Source organism: Leucoraja erinacea, chromosome 6 (genome assembly GCF_028641065.1).
Source record: "Leucoraja erinacea ecotype New England chromosome 6, Leri_hhj_1, whole genome shotgun sequence".
Classification (NCBI taxonomy): Eukaryota; Metazoa; Chordata; class Chondrichthyes; order Rajiformes; family Rajidae; genus Leucoraja; species Leucoraja erinaceus.
In genome coordinates, this window is record NC_073382.1 from 46,190,198 (window position 1) to 46,211,411 (window position 21,214).

At 43.1% G+C, this 21,214-nt stretch overlaps 1 protein-coding gene across 1 annotated transcript; it reads right to left on the reverse strand.

The window, feature by feature from the left end:
- Positions 1-1,143: 1,143 nt before the first annotated feature.
- pomp (proteasome maturation protein) lies at positions 1,144-16,565 on the reverse strand. The gene is made up of 6 exons (XM_055636890.1): positions 16,417-16,565; positions 13,786-13,886; positions 7,920-7,980; positions 5,990-6,091; positions 2,749-2,842; positions 1,144-2,415 (listed from the first exon to the last, which is right to left on the reverse strand). Exons 1-6 carry the CDS (start codon positions 16,417-16,419, stop codon positions 2,348-2,350), a joined length of 429 nt encoding a protein of 142 aa, XP_055492865.1. The 5' UTR covers positions 16,420-16,565; the 3' UTR covers positions 1,144-2,347.
- Between the last annotated feature and the right edge of the window lie 4,649 nt (positions 16,566-21,214).

The window sequence follows — 21,214 nt, forward strand, 5'->3', positions numbered from 1 at the left end:
ACCCAAACACTGAGTGTCCTTTGCTCTCCACAGATGCTGCCTGACCCGCCGGGTTCCCTCAAAGATTTGTTGTTTTTTCCACTCGCGTTTCCATCATCTACTCTTGTCTCCCTTCACTCTAGGGTTGATTATCTTTTTAAACTTTTTTGCAATTTTATTTGCACTCATGTCATCAATATCCTCTCATCCTTTATCCTTCCTTATGCTATCATTTCCTGCTCTGATTATTTTTAGGTTGTCTATTTTATAGCTCCCACCCTAGACCAGGAACAGCTCTTTCCTGTCCCAGAATTGGTGTTTGTGTCACCATGAAAAGTAACCACGCTTTCCCACACTTTAATGCTCTTGGATCTGTCCGCTTGTTTTCCAATTTGCGCACGATTCAAGTAATAATCCAGGGTTTACGACTATTAAGGGGTTGTGCTTTTACAACCCAATTCTTGATATTCTTTAAAGACTTTCTCCATGTTCCTATCTATGTCTTTTGATCCAAAGACACAAAGAACAGCGTGATGCAGGAATCTTGTGTAGAACTGTAGTAACTCAATGGGTCAGGCAGCATGTGTATGAAGGGACTGCAGATGCTGGTTTACACCAAAGATAGATAAAAAATGCTGGAGTAACTCAGCTGGACAGACAGCGTCTCTGGATAGAAGGAAAAGGTGACGTTTTGTGTCGATATGGATGAGTAATTTTTCGAGTAGGTACCCTTCAAGACTCTCAGATCATGACAACTAGAATTAATCTCTCTTTTTCAAATCCTTACTCCAGCCACCATGAATAATTCTTGGAGACACAAGGAACTGCAGATGCTGGAATCTTGAACAAAAGTGCTGAATGAACGCAATGGATGATGCAGCATCTGTGGAAGGAATGGGCCGGTGACATTTTGAGTTGCTAATCTTTTTCAGACAGATCCATTTTGAAAATGAGTAATCCCTGTTGCGGAAATGGATAAGCAACACACACTTTGGGATTCTTGTTGCAGACCACCGACCATTTGTTTGTGTGATGCTTCAGTGATAGGCTGGTGTGAAGAGATTGAAATTACAGGCAACACAAAAAAAAAAATAACTTACAAAAATCTTTACATAAAAAAAAAGCCAATTTAGAAGAAATAATTATGGCAAACAAGCCTGCAAGTTATTTGTAAGGGTCTTGATTTATTTGCACCTTATGGGGTTCATAAGTTGTTACATCTCGAGTGTTTTCTTTTAAATAAGCAAAGTTATCTAAATTTTTAGAGTGCTAACTAACCATTGACATCCAGCCCAAAACAAACCAATCAAAACATTACAAACTCTGTCCCTCTTCATTCCACAATCCACTGTAGAGATTAATCATCCATACGGGACAAGCAAACAAATGAAAAAACGGAAATATTATTTTTATTATTAAAAAAAAAATTAGATTCAACTACATTTCTCTTCAAAGTGACCAGTTTGCAAACCTAATGAATTCCATTATTGGTGAAATAAACTAAAATCCAGTTTATTTTTGGGAATATAATAATTAAAAAATTTTAACAGCCTGACATTTAAATACTCATCAACTTCTTTTGCTGATGTTAAAAGTCTTTGTCTTTGCAAATTTTAATGTGTATGTATTTTCCACAACAGAATTGTTCAACATTAGCGGATTACAGAGCCCAATGGTTTTTTATTAATCTGCAGGAATCTGACAGTAAACAGCATGTATAAACTTAATGGATAATTTTCATGAAAGGTGTGTTTTAATGAGACAACATTCCCTCAATACGTGCAAAGTCAAAGAGAGAAATAAAAATATTTCCTTAAATGTCTCTGGCAAGTAGACAAGATTTCAAATATATCCAAATGTTTGGTTACAAAGTAGTACAACGTTTTGCTGTTGTACAAATACTTAAGACTATTTGTCTTCAGTGTTTTGTTTGGTATAAAAACAAAGATCTAAGGGAGTAAATAATGGTGCTGCATCCAAAACTACCATTAAATGCTGTGTGTGATTACATTGGAAATAACTAGTATGCGCTCCAATTATGTGCTTTTCATATTTAGCGCTGCTATAAATTGTATTTAATAGTGTACAAATTAACACTTTTGTTAAACATGTGTGCATCTGGGGTTCAAGTTTTATCATCAGTTACGATGGGATTTGGGCTGTTCGCAAACCAACTCTTCAAGTCACTAACAAATTTCTCCTTCTTACTAACTTAATTCGATGAGAAAGTTTTCAATTACACTCATTTTAGGCAAGTTACATTATGAAGTGTCTATATTTTACAAGTTGATGTTATTTTCATAACCTCCTATGCAAAGCAGCGGGAAGCAATACTTGTCTCTGGGAAATTCTCAGGAATGCAGGTGAATTACAGCAAGCCAAGTTTGTATTCCATCATAAGATGCGGTTCTCCCATTACTTCACTTTGAGTTGGATCTAAAAAGAGATGAAAATTAAGTAACAATTCTCACAGAATTTTGAAATTGTTTGAGGATGCAGGAAATTGCTGGACACCCAACTTTATTATAACAATTTAGAAAAATATTGAAGTACAGATATCCAATCAACTTTTCTGTTCTAGATCCAAATATATTTATGCTATTGGTAACTGAAGCAAGAGATTTAAACATAAAGATTTACGAGCAGCTTTTAATTTCATTGGACATGTATAGTGACAATAAATGGCATATCTATATCTAAACGTGTGCTGTACAGCTTTGAATTCAGTTACCATGTTAAAACAAACAAAACCAGGAATAAAAATATTACCATTCAGTATGTCTTCAAAGCCAAGACATTCATCATTCCCTTGAAGCGTTTCCAGTGCAATGTTTGAGCTTATGAGGAAAGGCAAACGCTGTACCTAAATTTGAAATACAGTATTACTATATTTAACTTGATTATCGGAAATAATACCGACATTTTGAATCCAACTATTTTTTTCACCGTGCCTTGAAGTACATTCACGCCTTCACAAATATGGCAATTCATTTGCAATTGTGGAACTATTATTTGAAGGGCGCATATTGACCAGGTTCAGGAGAACCTATTTGTTTTTTGTCAAGAAATTCTTACCACGTGCCACAAGGTTCAATCACGTACTTAAAGGACAGGGTAATTCCAATACTTTGTTGGAATCCAACACTGCTCTATAGAACCGGGATGGAACTGAAATATTCTTGATTGAGATAACAGTACGAACCAAAGCTGCATTACATTAATCCAGTACCAATTGTGATCAGTCAATCAGTCTGAAGAAGGGTCTCGATCCGAAACGTCACCCATTCTTTCTCACCAGAGATGCAGCCTGTTCCGCTGAATTACTCCTGCATTTTGTGTTGACCTTCGATTTAAACCAGCATCTGCAGTTCTTTCCTACACCAATTGTGATCTATTCTCTCAACAATCACATCAAATGCCATACCATCACTCAGCTCCCCATTTTATCACTCACCTATATACTACAGGGTATTTGCAGTAGCTAATTAACCTGCCGACATGCACACCTTTGGGATGTGGGATTAAACCAGAGCACCCAGGCAAAACCCATGTGGTCACAGGGAGAACGTGCTGACTCCTCACCGTGAGCACCAGTGGTCAGAATCAAATCTTGGTCGCTGGAACAATGAGGCACCAACTCTACTAGCGACACCGCCCTGTTTACAAAATGTTCCATTTTCTTTCCAAAACTTATCTGCTGAATATCCAAAATATATGGTATGATTTCACGACAAGCTCTACTTTCATTAACTGCAGCTTCAAATGGTCCAGTTACTGAAGGGTCCCAACCCAAATCATCACCTATCCATGTTCTCCAGAGATGTTGCCTGCACTTTATGTCCAATTTGGTAAATCAGCACCTGCACTTCCTTGTGTCTACACTTTCAATGCACATACTTTCAGAAAGTGTACATTAATTACATCACCATTAGATGTGAGGGGAAAGATTTAAGGGACTTGATGGGTAATTTTTTCACACAGTGCATATATGGAATGAGCTGCCACGTGAAGTTGTACTGGCAGGTTCATTAACAGCATTTAAAGAACATTAATAGGAAAGTTTTAGAGGGATAAGGGCCAAGCACAGGCAAATGAGACTAAAGGGCCTGTCCCACGAGCATGCGACCTGCACGCGGCAAGCGCGACCAAACCAGAAGTGGGGGCCGTGCGGAGGTTGAGTGATCCCCGTACAGGGTCGGTCCCACCAGCATGCGGCAAGCGCGACCAAACCAGAAGTGGGGGTCGCGCGGAGGTCGAGTGAGTGACGTGAAGTTCTAGCGAAGTTCGCGGGAATTTTGCGCGTGACGTACAGCTTTGAGACGTTGCATATGCCCGTCGAGGCGGTGTACGGCGTCGAGGCAGATGCAGACCGGCAGGCCGTTGCCGAGCGTAATTTTTGAACACGGTCAGTTTTTCGGAGCCCCGCGCAATGTCGGGGCCAGCTCCGCACAACTCCATACGGCTCTGGCGATCGAAGCGGGACCGGCCCCGCGAGGCCATACGGCTCAAGCGACCACGTTAGGTCACGCTTGCCGCATGGAGTCACATGCTCGTGGGACAGGCCCTTAACTCGGTTATAAAACCTGGTCAACAGGGACAAGTTAGGCCAAAGGGTCAGATTTCATGCTGTATGACAACATAAAAAGCAAACAAAAACCTCAAATGCAATTGATTTAATTATCTATATATTACTAAAAGTCTGTTCTTGACCGGTTTTGGCCATCTGTGCTGCGATTTCCGAGAGAACACCGTCAACTAAGGCCGTCATTTTTGGCCACCTCGCTCAGAGCCCCCCTCCACCGCATGTGTGCAGAGGAATTTTCCCGTCGATGAATAATGACAGAGATATTAATGTTTTTACAAAATTCCCCATTCTCTCTGCTGCCCACGCTGGCAGCAGGGGGGGGGGGGGGGGGGGGGGGGGGGGGGGGGGGACTATATAAAACCAGGAAGTGGTGTGTGCCTCTCAATTAGTCTGCAAGATGGAGCTCTGTCAATTAGTCTCTGTCATTCTGAGCTCTGAATGACACTGAACAAATGTCTACAGCACTGTGAGTACCCTTAATTTGGTTTGAAAATGAAAATATAGTTAGTTTGAAGTAAAAAAAAACTCTGCCTGCAAATGGTTGTTTGGGTTTGGGTTGAAGTAAAAAGGCACTCTCTCTCCCCCCCTCTCTCTCTCTCTCTCTCTCTCCCTCTATCCCTCTCTCTCTCCCCCCCCCTCTCTCTCTCTCTCTCTCTCTCTCTCTCTCTCTCTCTCCCCCCCTCCTATATCCCTCTCTCTCTCCCCCTCTCCCTCTCCCTCCCCCCCCCTCTCCCCCCTCCCCCTCCATCCCCTAAACCCCACTCCGCACCCCCCCTACCCCCTTCCCTCCCTCCCCCCCCTCCCTGCCTCTCCCCCTCCCCTCATCTCACCCCCCTCTCAGCACGCCCTCTCCCCCCCCTCTCCTCCCCCTCCCTCTCTCTCCCCTCCCTCCCCTAAACCCCCTCCCGTCCACACCCCCTACCCTCTTCCCTCCACCCTCCCTCACTGCTCCCTACTCTCCCCCTCCTCTCCCCCTCCCCCTCCCTGCTCCCCACCTCTCCCCCTTACCACCCTCTCACCACCCCTCTCTCTCCCCCCTCACTCACTCTCTCCTCCCCCCCCCTTTTCCCCCCTTACCCACCCTCCCTCTTCTCCTCCTCTCCACCCCACTACCCCCTCTCTCTGTGTACTGTTTCTCTCTGTGTCTCTGTCCCTTCTCTCTCTGCCCTCAATCTCTACCCCTCCCCCCTCTCTAGATGTGACTGCAAGTTGGGGGCTATGCATCAGTAGGGTGGTTATGGGGTAAAAGGAGCAAATTAATCATGTTAATATAATATCAAGGGGGGCAATTAGCGTGAGTGCGGGGGGGAGATAGTTAGTGTGTGACGCTGCATGCCGCCTCCCCCCCGACAACCGCACGTTGGGGGAACAAACCCAACGGGCCTGCAATTGGTCTAGTTTAAACTAAAATAATAAATGGTGTACCTGCTTTACTGCTTTGTATTCCATTTGTAACTTTAGTGGAGCGGATAATCCTTGAATATTTCTCAATGTAGCAAAATTCATTTGATTTTTATTGAGCTGGAACTGAATAAAGAAAACATTAATTTCTAGGACACAGGTGCAAAATGAAAGCAATTCAGTGAAATCGGAAATCGGAAAATCAATTTCCGATTTGCATCAAACATGGTTGTTGAACTGCTGGAAATACTTAGCTTGTTGAACAGCATCCGAAAGGGGAAAGGTGAAGTAGGGGAGATATTTGTTGACGCTCCAGGTTGAGAGGGAGGATAGCCAGTATAAAGGGGGGGGGGGGGGGGGGGGGGGGGGGGAGGATGAGGGGGGGGCCAGTAGGTTACAGGTGGACTAAGGAAGGGTGAAGGATAATAAGCCGAGGAGCCATGGGGGGGGGGGGGGGGGGGGGGGGCAAGAGGGTGGTGGAGTTGTGAAAACATAGGTTATAGGCTAGAGGTGTTTGGCAAAAAAAGGGGGAAAAAGAAAGATGGGGCCAGTTGGGCGGGGTGGTGATGGAGTTGGGAGGCAGCCGTGTGGATAATATTGGAAACGAAAGAAAAAAAAATAGGACAGGTCAGTGGGAATGAGAAGAGGTGTCAAAATGACAATATAACTGGGAGTTTGGGACAGCAACAATAGACAAAGTGCAGGTGACCCCTACATAGGTCACTAGTCTGAGTTAGGTCTTGTCAATGAGGAGACGACCACATTGGAAGCACCAAATGCAGTGTTGGAGGAGGTACACATAAATGTTTCTCTCACCTAGATGGGTTGATAGTGGTCAGGGAAGAGGTGCAAGAACAAGTGTCTCACCTCCTGCAATTACAAGGGTGGTCAGTGCACCAGATTACAATGGCGCTGCCCTTGTCTGCAGGTTTGATGACTAGGTTGCGATTGGTGCCAAGTGAGTGGAAGGCTGTGTACTCAGACACAGTGAAGTTGAGAAGAGTGGAGAAGTTGAGGAGAGGTGTACTAAATCTCGTTACTTAAGCCACAGTCATTCCTTGCCTTTGTCAAGTCTCATGTGCCTTCCGCTCCGATTCCAGGCTGCCCGGTTTGGCTCCAGCTATGATCTCAAGCATTGCGACAGCTGTCTCCACCACCATCCTCACAGGGTCCACCTACTACTTCCCCCCTTAACTGTCTGCATCTCCTTGCCCTTATCCTCTCCTCAGTACACCTATCACCTACTCGCTTCTGTCTCAACTCTCCATCGTCCTCTTTTCACCAGATATCTTCCTTCTCTCAGTCCTGATGCAGGGTCTTCACCTAAATGTTGACTATTCCTTCCCCACACCACCCCTTCCCCCACCCACAGATGATGCTCAATCTGCTGAACCGATTCCAGCACTTTCCAGTGTTGCTCCAGAATCCAGCATCTGCAGCATCATGTCTCCACTGCGTGTGAGGTATCTTGTTTACATTTCTAAATTTTACTAGATTGTGTGGCAGCTGTAAACAATTTTTCCAATTCGCAGTTTTTGGGGATAATTTGACTGAATGTTAAAACTAACAGATATCACGACCAAATGGCCATTTTGGATTAATAAACTGTGGCTATATAACTATAAGGAAGTATAATTTCAAAAGATTCAAATATTATTTAGATCCAAGATATCAGAGAGCATATTACAATTAAATACTATTGACATTTTGACCATTGAGTAATGTGAAAAATTATTGCTTGGATGGAAAAATCCATCCATCCATCCCTTAAAAGATTCACCTCCATTTAAAAAAAAACATGAATTAGGGCAATAAAGAGCAGAAATCATGCATTCTACCATCAAATCCAAACTTGCTGAGTCAAGCATCCTAATCATACCCCACTTGATATCAGCAGACACAACATAAATCAGTATCAATGCATTTCAGTACAGCACAACATTTTCAAACTTACATTGATTTCTGAAACTTCCAGGGGATGATTTGGCAAAAGTTCAGACTTCACATTGGAGAATCTAAAAAAAAAAAGCAGAAAATATTCAACTTATTTAAACCAGATGAATGAGTAAAGTAGTCAACAATTTTAAAAGGACACATGTCCATTCTTTCCTTGCCCAGTCTCCTGAAGATATTTATTTCTATTGTCAAGAGTGTTTAATTGTCATACGCAATGGGTATGAAACAATACAATTTTTACTTGCTACAGCTTAACAGGCACATCAACGCAACAAATATATAATAAATAAAAATACACTAAATTATCACTTTAATATGGTAAACAGACCGCAATAGTGCAAACCAAAGTAGGTAGTGTAAAGTCCATGGTCGTTTTTGGTGAGTTAGGGTTGTAGTTAGGGTTGTGCAGGGTAGTTTAAGAGTTTGATAGTAAGAAACTTTTCTTGAACCTGGATGTATATATATTCTTGTCCTCTTTCTCCATTAAGTTTCTCCTGAAAATACCAATCAAATACCCATGTATCCTTATACAATACAATACTGATTATTGTCATTTGAACCTCAAATGAAGTTCATACAAAATTTGGTTTCTGCAGTCATACAAGAAGAAAAAGCAAAGAAAAAAAAGACACACAATTAACACAAACATCCATCACAGTGAATCTCCTCCTCACTGGGATGGAAGGCAAAGTCATTGTCTCTCCCCTGTTTTTCATTCTTCTCCCGATGTTAAAGGTCACACTGCCACAGATATTCCAAATGCTTTGTTCATACACTCTCTGCTACTTAAAACTAATTTATATTCTCCCTTTCTCAATTCTAACAAAGGGCCCTTATCCCCAAGCAACTTCTGGTCCTTCAAGCCAGCACTACCATTCAATATGATCATGGCTGATCATCCAAAATCAGTACCCCGTTCTGGCTTTTCCCCCCATATCCCTTAGCCCTAAGAGCTAAATTTAACTTTCTCTTGAAAACATCCAAAGAATTCCACAGATTCACAGCTCTCTGGGTGAAAAAGTTTTTCCTTATCTCAGTCCTAAATGACCTACCCTTTATTCTTAAACTGTGACCCTTGGTTCTGGATTCCCCCAACATTTTTCCTGCATCTACCCTGTCCAATCCTCTAAGAATTTTATATGTTTATATGTTTCTGTAAGATCCCCTCTCATCCTTCTAAGTTCGTGCGAAAACAAGCCCAGTCAACCTATGCTTTCATCATACATCAGTCCCGCCATCCCGGGAATTAACCTGGTGAACCTACGCTGCACTCCCTCAATAGCAATAATGTCTTTCCTCAAATTAGGAGACCAAAAGTGCACACAATACTCCAGGTGCAATCTCACCAGGGACCCTGTACAACTGCATTAGGACCTCCTTGCTCCTAAACTCAAATCCTCTCACAATGAAGGACAACATGCCAATGGCTTTCTTCACTGCCTGTGGTACCTGCATGCTTACTTTCAGTTATTGATGTACACGCGCACCCAGGTCTCATTGCACCTCCCCTTCTCCTAATCTGACACCATTCAGATAATAATCTGTCTTCTTGTTCTTGCCACCAAAGTGAATAACCTCACATTTATCCAGATTATACCGCATCTGCCAAGCTTCTGCCCACTCACCCAACAGCTTCATAGCATTCTCCTCGCAGCTCACACTGCCACCCAGCTTTGTGTCATCTGCAGACTTAGAGATGTTCATGCCCATCTCTTCATAATGGAATATGCAGTGGGCAGTTCCTGCCACTGCCTGGGCCAATGCAAAGATGTTATAACACACAAAAAACTCCACAGTTCATTTGTTCCAGTTTAATCCTGTGTGGTACAGCAAATTAATTCAATGCTTGGTGCAGATTGATTGACAGACCAAATCAAGATACACATTTGGACTTCAATGGGCAAGAAGAGACTAAAATTAGAATGGGCGGGAGAAAGAAATGGATGTAAATTAATAAGAATGAATTGTAAATGCAAATGCACCCAACGTAAAGCATAGAAAATGTACTTGAATAGCCAAAACCAAATAGCATCCACACACTGAAGTATACAAGACCACCACCCCCGGCACAAGTTCTCTGTGTAAAAAAAAAACTTGTACATTTCCTAAGAGCAAACAGTTAAAAACAGCAAACATTAATTAAGCTCTGCAAAAAGTTTATAAACTGCAATTTTAATTGACCCATTTTATATCTAACCCATCACCAGGTAACATGAATAGACATTGGCTGCAAAAAGAACAGCTGATTGGTTTTCCAAATTAGCTTGTATTGTTTATTTACCGCCAAATTGACATTTTTGGCTCCATAACCAGGAAACGCAAGGTACTGAAAAATTAAGATTCTTAAAATAACTCCGTAATCATTAAAAAAAGAAAACAAGTTACTTCCTGTTCTGCACAATATGAAGCACGATTCTTTAAAGAAAATATATTCTGTGTTTGGCGTTAACATAAGGATCAGCAAAATATTAACTACAAAACCAAGAATGTACATTATTAATTTTTTATTGATTTGTTTAACGTATTCAACATACAATTACATTGTTCTAAATAGTAAATACACAAAACGTTAACAAAACTAAGAAAATAGAACTAATTTTCCTTAATGCCATATATAAATGGGCAGATGTAGAATGTTCCAAAAAAGCCCTTTGAATTTCATATCCTGAGCAGACGTTGTGATAAGACTATTACTGATATGAAGCACAAATATACATATCCTGAGCTGCCAACAGGATTAGGACCACTATTGATATGAAGAACAAATGCACATGGCCTGCAAGAGACTGCAGTTGTTGGAATAACCATAACCATATAACCATATAACAATTACAGCACGGAAACAGGCCATCTCGGCCCTACAAGTCCGTGCCGAACAACTTTTTCCCTTAGTCCCACCTGCCTGCACTCATGCCATAACCCTCCATTCCCTTCTCATCCATATGCCTATCCAATTTATTTTTAAATGACACCAATGAACCTGCCGACACCACTTCCACTGGAAGCTCATTCCACACTGCTACCACTCTCTGAGTAAAGAAGTTCCCCCTCATGTTACCCCTAAACTTCTGTCCCTTAATTCTGAAGTCATGTCCTCTTGTTTGAATCTTCCCTATTCTCAAAGGGAAAAGCTTGTCCACATCAACTCTGTCTATCCCTCTCATCATTTTAAAGACCTCTATCAAGTCCCCCCTTAACCTTCTGCGCTCCAGTGAATAAAGACCTAACTTATTCAACCTATCTCTGTAACTAAATCTAAAACAAAACCAGACCATTGGAAGTACTCACTGGGTCAAGCAGCATTTGTGCAAGCAAAAGGTACAAGTGAACATTTTGGTTGACACCCTTCATCGGGAGTAAGGGAAAACAGGAAAGTTTGCCAATATATAACAGTATGTAAGAAGGTGGGATAGAGGTTGGTTGTTGAAAGATTGAACCAGATGGGTAGATGGAACCAGGTGGAAGGAGAAGATGACAGGGATGAACAGAGAGAAGAAAAATGGACAGCCAGGCAAATTTGATCAGGAAAAGGACAAAGGACATTTATTGTCACATACACCAATTAGTGTAGTGAAATTTGACCTGCCGTGCAGCACACAGATAAAAGACGCAACATTAAAGAATTTAACAATAAACATAAAAAACATCCCCCCATAATGGTTCCCATTATGAGGGAAGGCACAAAGTCCAGTCCCCATCCCCATGCCCACCCATAGTCGGGCATATTGAGGCCTCCGCAGTCGTCGCTAAGGGGGCCATGTTACAGGCCCTTCTTCGCCGGGTGATGGTGCTCTGGCGTCGGGAGAACCCTCTCAGCAGCTTGGGATGCCTGGAGCGGCCGCTTCCTTACCGGAGATCACGGCTTCCGAAGCTAACTCCACCACTGGCGATCTTGGTGAGAAATCCCAGGCTCATGATGTTAAAGTTCAGCACCGCCGCCTGCGGCTGGCCGCTCCACAGACCCGCAGCTCCGCGATGTTTGATCCCAAAAGCATAGGTCAATGGGAAAATTCAACATACATACCATTAGGTTATATGCCACCCAAGAGGAATATTAAATTATTTGCAATTAGTGTCTCTGTAGGAATGGTGAAGGTCAAGAACAGAACAGAACAGGTCCGTGAGGGAGTAGGAGAGTTAAAATGATATGCAACCATAAGCTCAAGGTGTTTGTTGTGGAGAGTACACGTGTTCTGCAAAACAGTCGCTCATTTGATGCTTGATTCACCAAAGTAGGAGGCCTCAATTTTTATTTATTTTTATTATAACAATTTATTTTTGGAGCAGTACATAATTGCCAGGCATATAATAGAATGATTGCCTGGACGTGTGCTGTTGTAATACTCCAAAATGTTTACCAACACCAAAACAATAGTCTACTTGACTAATACCTATTCATTACCACCTTTACCATTTGGAGCAACTTACTGAGTTAATATTTTGAGGTTTTATATCTGACAGCATCACGAGAGAATGGACTACAGTACCTCAAAAAACTTGATGCCAACTAGGAACTGGTAACAACCTCCTCCCTCTCCACCCCATATCCTAACAGATTAGTTTCAACATTTAAGGTAATGGCAACATTCTTTGTAAAATATGAACACAAGTAGACAGGTGGGGTTAAGGGCCTGTCCCACTTTCCCGAGTTATTCACAAATTCTCCTGAGTTACTCACGAATTCACCCAAGTTTACAAACTCGCAGAATGTTCGTAATGAGTCCGTGGATATATCGTAGCGGCTCGTTACGCCAGCCGTAGGTACTCGGGGCTATTTTTTTTTTTTACTCACGGACATTTTTCATCATGCTGAAAAAACGTCCCGACTTACCTGATGCCCCGAGTACCTACGGCTGGCATAACGAGTCGCTACGATATATCCACGGACTCCTACGGACTTGTTACGAACATTCTGCGAGAAAACTCGGGAGAATTCATGAATAACTCAGGAGAATTTGTGAATAACTCGGGAAAGTGGGACAGGCCCTTTAGTTTAGATCGGCATCTTGGCCGACATGTACATGGTGGGATGAAGCCCCTGTTCCTGCTTTGTGTTTGCTATGTTCTAATATTACATAAATCAAATCTCAATTACTCTCCAAGTCAAGTACACAGTATTCTATCAAAATCTGATCCCACTGTTGGAAAATTTTATGACAACACGTTCATAACTGAAGGTCAAAATAATACATTTCAAACAATAACACTTAACCTTCAATACCATTCCCAGGTACAGAATCCAGTGTCTGCATTTGTTTAAACATTTAAAAAAGATGTTGAAAGAAGGAGCTGCAGATGCTGGTTAATACACAAAACTATACAAAGTGCTAGAGTAACTCAGTGGGTCAGGCAGCATCTCTGGAGAACATAGATAGTGACATTTTAAGTCGAGACCTTTCTGAAGAAATCTGAACTCAGACTTCAGAAGAAGTCAGACCTGAAGAGTTGAGTCTGAAGAGTCTTGACCTGAACCTATGTTCTCCACAGGTGCTGCCTGACCTGTTGAGCTACTCCAGTACTTATTACCCTTTAAAAAAAATGATAGTTCAAAAACTAGAGCAAGGATCAATTAAATCCATGAAGTCTGTACATTGTGCGGACATTTTTCTTAAGAGTTGCACATTCGAAATAGCGAAGAAACAAGAAACAAACAACTGACAGCAACTTGCACAAAAAGTAGATAGCTGACAATTAGGATATCTTCCCATTTACTTATCTCAGTTCAGTTTCAGCTTTAGTTTATTGTCACATGTACCAAGGTACAGTGAAGAATACATTAATTTGGCATTATAATTTTAAACAATCTGCACCATTCAACAACAGCTCTAACAAAAAAAAAAACATACAAGATGCACAATACATACCCTCCACGCAAGGTATCACGCACGCCATAGGGTCCTGCATTAAGTCCAAAATCTTCAATAGGAACACTATCCTTCAGTTGGGCTTTAAGTCCTCTGGAATTCTGTAACAAACAATATGACATCAGTATAAAAAATAGCCTTTAATTACAGGCATAATATAGTGTTCAAACAGGAATAGTATAACATTATGCAATTAAAAAACAATTGTATTATTCAGTGAAGGGCTCATTCACTGACAATGGTCTAGATTTGCATTATGTGTTCTGACCTTGGGACATAAATAGATGGAACATGGTGCCTGAAATCACAAGTGCAGTAAGCAATACCAGCACAAATTAGCAAACCATATTCCAGATATTCATCACCCAGTAAACAGAATCTAAAAGATGGTATCAGTTCCACAATAAATCAGGCATAGCCATTAAACAGGAATGCTACATGTTTGTGTTGAACCAAGTTATGTTAACTTGAACAGATATATATTGTTACTTGCAGGTGTTTTATTGCAATTGATTCTAAGCGTCAACAATATTTCTCTAGAGAAAAAGCTCCAAAATGCAGACGGATAGTGAACCTCTATAATTATTTACCCTGGAGGATTGTGAAATTGGAGATCTACCGCTGGGTTGTGAACTGCCCAAGCGAAATATGAGGTGCTGCTCCTCCAATTTACGGTGGGCCTCACTCTGGCCACGGACGAGGCCCAGGACAGAAAGATCAGATTCGGAATGGAAGGGGGAGTTGAAGTGCTGAGCCACTGGGAGATCAGGTTGGTTATTGCGAACCGAGTGTAGGTGTTGGGCGAAGCGATCGCCAAGCTTACTCTTGGTCTCACCAATGTAGATCAGCTGACACCTAGAGCAGCGAATGTAATAGATGAGGTTGGAGGAGGTGCAGGTGAACCTCTGGAAAGACTGCTTAGGTCCTTGAATGCAGTCAAGGGGGGAGGTTAAGTGACAAGTGTAGCATTTCCTGCAGTTGCAAGGGAAAGTGCCAGGAGAAGGGGTGGTTTGGACGGGAAGGGACGAATTGACCAGGAAGTTACGGAGAGAGCGATCTCTGCGGAAAGCTGACAGGGGAGGAGATAGGAAGAAGTGGCCAGTGGTAGGATCCCGTTGGTAGACAAAAAAGCTGGAGAAAATCAGCGGGTTAGGCAGCATCTATGGAGCGAAGGAATAGGCGACGTTTCGGATCGAGACCCTTCTTCAGACTGATGTCGGGAGGGGGAACGGGAATAATAAAGGAAGATGCGGAGACTGTGGGCTGTGGGAGAGCTGGGAATGGGAGGGGAGGGGAAGTGGGGGGGAGAAAGCAAGGACTACCTAAAATTGGAGAAGCCAATGTTCATAACGCTGGGGTGTAAACTACCCAAACAAAATATGAGGTGCTGTTACTCCAATTTGCGGTGGGCCTCACTCTGGCCATGGAGGAGGCACAGGACAGAAAGGTCAGATTCGGAATGGGAGGGGGAGTTGAAGTGCTGAGCCAGCGGGAGATCAGGTTGGTTATTGCGAACCGAGCGGAGGTGTTGTGCGAAGCGATCACAAAGCATGTGCTTGGTCTCACCGAGATTGATCATACGCTGAATAATCCAACCACATTTTTGTTTGGAAGTGGAAAGAAACAATAGAAATTGCATTCATTGCAACGTGTAAAACGTGTTGAGATACTGTATATACTGTATTATAGATTTGCTGCATGTCACTGTGGTATACATCATGTCTTGATTGGTGAATATGTTTAGTTTGTGACTTTATTTGAAGCAGAAATAATATGTGAATGCTTCATTGACTTCGTCCGAGCACATTATCGCACGCGTCATGCAAGCCGTCTTAAATGACCAACTAAACTGTCATTTGGCAACCAAAAAGCTGCCTAGGTTGCCCCGCTGACAACAAAGAAAAAAAGTTAAGTGAGAGCCCTGAAAAAACACTTGGACAGGTACGTGGACAGAGATAATATGGGCCAAACACAGGCAGGTGGGACTCGTGTATATGGAGCGTATTCAGAGAGTGGTGAATCTCTGGAATTCTCTGCCACAGAAGGTAGTTGAGGCCAGTTCATTGGCTATATTTAAGAGGGAGTTAGATGTGGCCCTTGTGGCTAAAGGGATCAGGCGGTATGGAGAGAAGGCAGGGATGGGATACTGAGTTGGATGATCAGCCATGATCATATTGAATGGCGGCGCAGGCTCGAAGGGCCGAATGGCCTACTCCTGCACCTATTTTCTATGTTTCACGGTATTGGCCCGTGTGAGCAAGTTGCGCCGAAGGACCTGTTTCCACTCTATATGGGGCAACCGCTGGAAAACTAGACTAATGGAAACCAGTTTCTAACTTTCCGATAGTCCCCCTCCCTCATCCCGGATCTCTGAACTTTTTCGTGTGACTCGGATCCCGCTGAGCGTCCGTAGCCGTGTCGGTGCCGGCGGGACACGGCGCCGAGATAAACCCCAGGCTCGGAGCCTGCATCCGGCCCGGTGACTAATCACAAAGTAAAGGCGGCGTGCAGCCCACGTACATCAGGCGCCGTGCCTTCCGCCAGCTGCCGCCAACTTCCCCAGCACAGTAACACACACACACTGTGCAGCCCGGACACTTTGATCCGTTCATTCCCCGCTCCCGGCCTCACCATCTCGAGCGCCTCTTTTCCCTCACGAGCCGCCGCCGCCGCTTCAACCAACCGCTTCGCCCCGTCCCCTTCGCGGCGACAATTTCCGGCCTCGTGACCGCGCGACACTTCCGGCCACCCAACCGACTGTTGAGCATCGATGAAGGAGTGAAGTCAATGGCTTCCACCTCACCGTTTAAACTAAATGACTTATTTAATGGGAAAGAAAAGCCAGAACATTATAAAATAAGAAGTCTCAGATCAACCTGGCGTGCAGGTACAGCAAATAATTAGCAAAGCAGACATAACGAAGCTCATAAGTAATAGGAACAGAATTAGGTTATTCGGCCCATCAAGTCTATTCCGCCATTCAATCATGGCTGATTTATCTAGCAATGTTACAAAGTTTTGAGATTTTAAAAATCATGTCTGCAATTTATCCCATCAGATAAAGCACAAAAAGAAGTTTAATTTGACACCTAATTCGCTTTCATATCTTAAGTATTAAAAAAAGTTTTGGCCATTTTCATACTCGGAAATTAGCATCTTGTTCCCTATTGCTGTTCCATTGACTTAACTCAAAAGCGGTGATCAAGGGCAGTCAAAAGTCCATAACTTTCTTAAAAGTTAATAGAACTGAATGAAATTTTCAGTTAATATAGATTGAAGCATTGTGAAACAAATATGAAACAATCTTATTTGGATGACCTGAAATTAAAGCATATAATTAGTTAGTTACCTAATTGTAGCTAATTACAAAATTCAATTACTAGATCTAAACATCTATCCATTTCTTAAGAAAAGGTTAACATTTTTAAATAGCCCAAGTGTCCAAATAACATTCACACAAGAATTCACAATATAACATGATTTTTAAATCTCATTGTCATGAATTTATAGGCCAAATGGAAGGAATTTCGTTTTTAATTCCCGTAAATTAATGGCCATTTTAATCATGCGAGTGGGATTTTGTGGAACGGGATCGATTGGAACGTTGCTGTTTGCGGTGAATTTAAACCCCATATCGGCAGGAAAAACACTGCCGGTTCGTATGGGACCTAAATCACCTTTTCGCAACGTAAAATTTGGATTAAAGTAATCCTAAGAAGCACATTTATATGTAAAATGAATGGCTTACCTTTATCTGTCCCGTACGGGAGATCCGTCCCGTTGATGGCGTTAGAAGTTGATTTTTATTTTACTCCAGCAATTAAATTATCCAGCGATGTTTTTTAAAACCTTGATAGAACGGATGTTGGAGCGATTTCTCTGCAGCAGCTAAACAGCCTGAGAAAATCGACTCCAACAGGCAGGAGAAAACGCCATCGGGACTGTAAACTGATCTCACTGGGGTGTAATTACAGTTGTTTCTTTAAAAAAAAATGTAAATACTGGTTCAGTTGTGTTCTGTTTTGCACAATCCCGCAAGCATTGCCACTTTCATTTCATTGTACATCTTGTATGTGCATGTGACAAATAAACTTGACTTGACTTGGGAAAAAAAAAGTCGAAAGGAATATGGAGTCATACAGCATGAAAGCAGGCCCCCTCAGCCAACCGCGTCCACACAGACCATTGATCACCCATTCGCATTAGTTCATTATTCCACTTGCACACCAACTCACTATACACCAGGGGCAATTTATGGTTGGTTATCTGTTTAGTTTAGAGATGCAGGGAAACAAGTCCTTCGGCCCATCAAGTCCACACTAACCATCGATCAGCCATTCACATTAGTTGTATATTATCCCACTTTTGCACCCACTTCCTATACACCAGAGACAATTTACAGAGGACAATTAATCGACAAACCCTCATGTCTTTGGGATGTGGGAGGAAATCCATGCAGTGAGAGGATGAATGCAAATTCTACACAGACTCCACTTGAGGTCAGAATCAAAGCTGAGTCTCTAAGGCTGCAGCTCTACTAGCTGTGCCATTTTGTTATATATTATCATTATGTATTGTGTTTACAGGCTTGTTATGTGCCTACAAATAAGAATTACATTGTTCTGTTGTGAGTACATATGACAATTAAGCACTCTTGTCTATCTTGTCACCTCACTTAAGCAAGGATATATTTATATTACTGACGGTTCAGAGAAATTTCAACAGACTCATTTCTGGGATGAAAGAAATAAAAACTGCAGATGAAATTAAACCAAAAATACTGGAAGTACTCAGCAGGCCAGGCAGCATCTGTGCAAAGAGCAGCAGTTAATATTTCATGTCTGAGACCTTTCATCAGGAAAGGTGAAAGAAGAGATTCAGATACAATCTGGAGGGTTTCAATCATAGAAATAGAAATTAGGTGCAGGAGTAGGCCTTTCGGCCCTTCGAGCCTGCACCGGCATTCAATATGATCATGGCTGATCATCCAACTCAGTATCCCGTACCTGCCTTCTCTCCATACCCTATGATCCTCTTAGCCACAAGGGCCACATCTAACTCCCTCTTAAATATAGCCAATGAACTGGCCTCGACTACCCTCTGCGGCAGAGAGTTCCAGAGATTCACCACTCTCTGTGTGAAAAAAGTTCTTCTCATCTAGGTTTTAAAGGATTTCCCCCTTATCCTTAAGCTGTGAAGTTCCCCAACATCGGGAGCAATCTTCCTGATCTAGCCTGTCCAACCCCTTAAGAATTTTGTAAGTTTCTATAAGATCCCCTCTCAATCTCCTAAATTCTAGAGGGTCTATCCAGTCTTTCTTCATAAGACAGTCCTGACATCCAGGAATCAGTCTGGTGAAACCTTCTCTGCACTCCCTCTATGGCAATAATGTCCTTCCTCAATCATGGGTAGAGACTGGAGAGGCTAGGTCTATCTTTCCAAGTGAAGGAAGTCAAATCAAGAGACTGAGGTATACAACATAACGAGGGGTATTAGACAAAATAGAATAATTTCCCCTCCGTAAAGATGAATAAAACTGGATACAAAAAAGGGCCGTGGACCTGAAACTTGAACTGACCGTTTCCCCCCCAAAATGCTGCCTGGCCTGCTAAACGTTTCTAGCATTTTCTGTTTTGATCCAGAGATGAGAGGCTTACACTAAGCGGAAAGATGGGGCAAGTTGAGCCTCTATTGATTGGAGTTTAGTAAAAGGAGAAATTATCTAATTGAAATTATTTTGAGGAAGTTTGACAGCTTGGACACTGAGGTGCCATCACCCCTTGTGGGGAATCCAGAGCTTTGGGGACATAATTTCAGAATAAGGTGTACTTGAAAGAAAAAATATTTTGGGGTCATGGTTGATTTAGTTTAGTTTAGTTTGTTGTCACATGTACCGGGGTACAGTGGAAAGCTTTTGTTGCATGCTAACCTGGGTAGAGGGCAGAATAGTGGAACTTGTTGGATTGCTCTCGCTTATGACTAACACAGACCAAATGATCGCCCTCAGAGCTGCAACATTTCTTTTACGTGCACTTCTAACATAGTAAAGTAGCTTAAGGAGATATAGAGGAAAGTAATCAATCAAACATCACACCAAAGAAGAAGACGTTACGCCAAATGATCAAAAACTTTGACAAAGGTGTAAGATTTATGAGTATTTTGAAGATGCAGCAAATTGTTCAGAAAGAACTTTTAGAAGGGATTCACTCATGCGTAATCCATTGCACATTGTATTTTATTAACTTATATTAAAACATCTAAAATGGTGCTGAACGGACCATTTCATATATTTATATTTTGGATGTGCGGAGACCCTTTTAGTTGCACATTGAAGGGATTAAAGGGAAAATAGCCAAATAAAGAATCTGATAAAACTAGCATGGGCATACTGATGAATAAAGAGATACATTTCCTCTGCACTCTCTCTACTGTATCACACCCCTTTGTAATGACCAGCACTCTACACAGCAGCATAATTAGCACTAGACTAAGTGGGACAGGTTGGGTCCCAGTCACATGGGAGGCCTGGTCCCCCAACGCAACCCATTCCCCAACGCAATATGCCAACACTCACCCATAGCCACTAACTGCGCAGGTGCGGCTGACGGGTTCCCATTGTAACGCCCCTGATCCCCCTTCCACCCCACACCACCCACCCCCCCCCCACTCCACCTCTTGCCCTTGCCCTCCCCCCCCCCCTTCCCACATACTCACACCATCCCTCCTCAACCCGCTCCCCATCCATACTTAGCAGCTCTCCGGCGACGAAACAATTCCCGCCCATTGGGTTCTCATTGTGATGTATTACAGTGCAGGCACAGCAATCGGGCATGGCAAGCAGAAAAATGGATTTATTAAAGCTTAAAATGTGAATAACTTAAAATATAACAACAATTTAAATGGTAAAGATGAGATTTATTCAATCCATTCTTTCTTGTTATGTCTCTTGTTGCGTTCTGCAGCTGGGGGAGGGGACAGCTTCAGGCGGGGGCTACTATGGCCTACCACTGCCGTGGCCGTGGCCTACCGCTGCTGTGGCCTACCACTGCTGTGGCCTATCCCTGCCGCTGCCTACCCCTGCCGCTGCCGTGGTCTACCGCTTGAGTGGCGGGGGTAGTTGTGTGGCGGGGGGGGGGGAGTGGGGCTGGGTGTGTGGGGTGGGAGGGGAGGGGTAAGTGGGCGGGAGGCGTGTGGGGTGGGGGGTGGGGTGGGGGTGGGGGGAGGGGATGTGTGGGGAGGAGGAAGTGTGAGGGGTTGTGTGGGCGGGGGTGCGTGTGGGGGAGGGGGGAGTGGGGAAGGGAGGGTGTGGGGGAGGGGGGAGTGTGGGGGAGGGGATTGCGTGGAGGGTGGTTGTGGGTGAGGGGGATGGGGAGGGGGTTGGAGGGTGGGTGTGGGCGGGGGGGTTGTGTGGGGGGGAGGGATGTGTGTG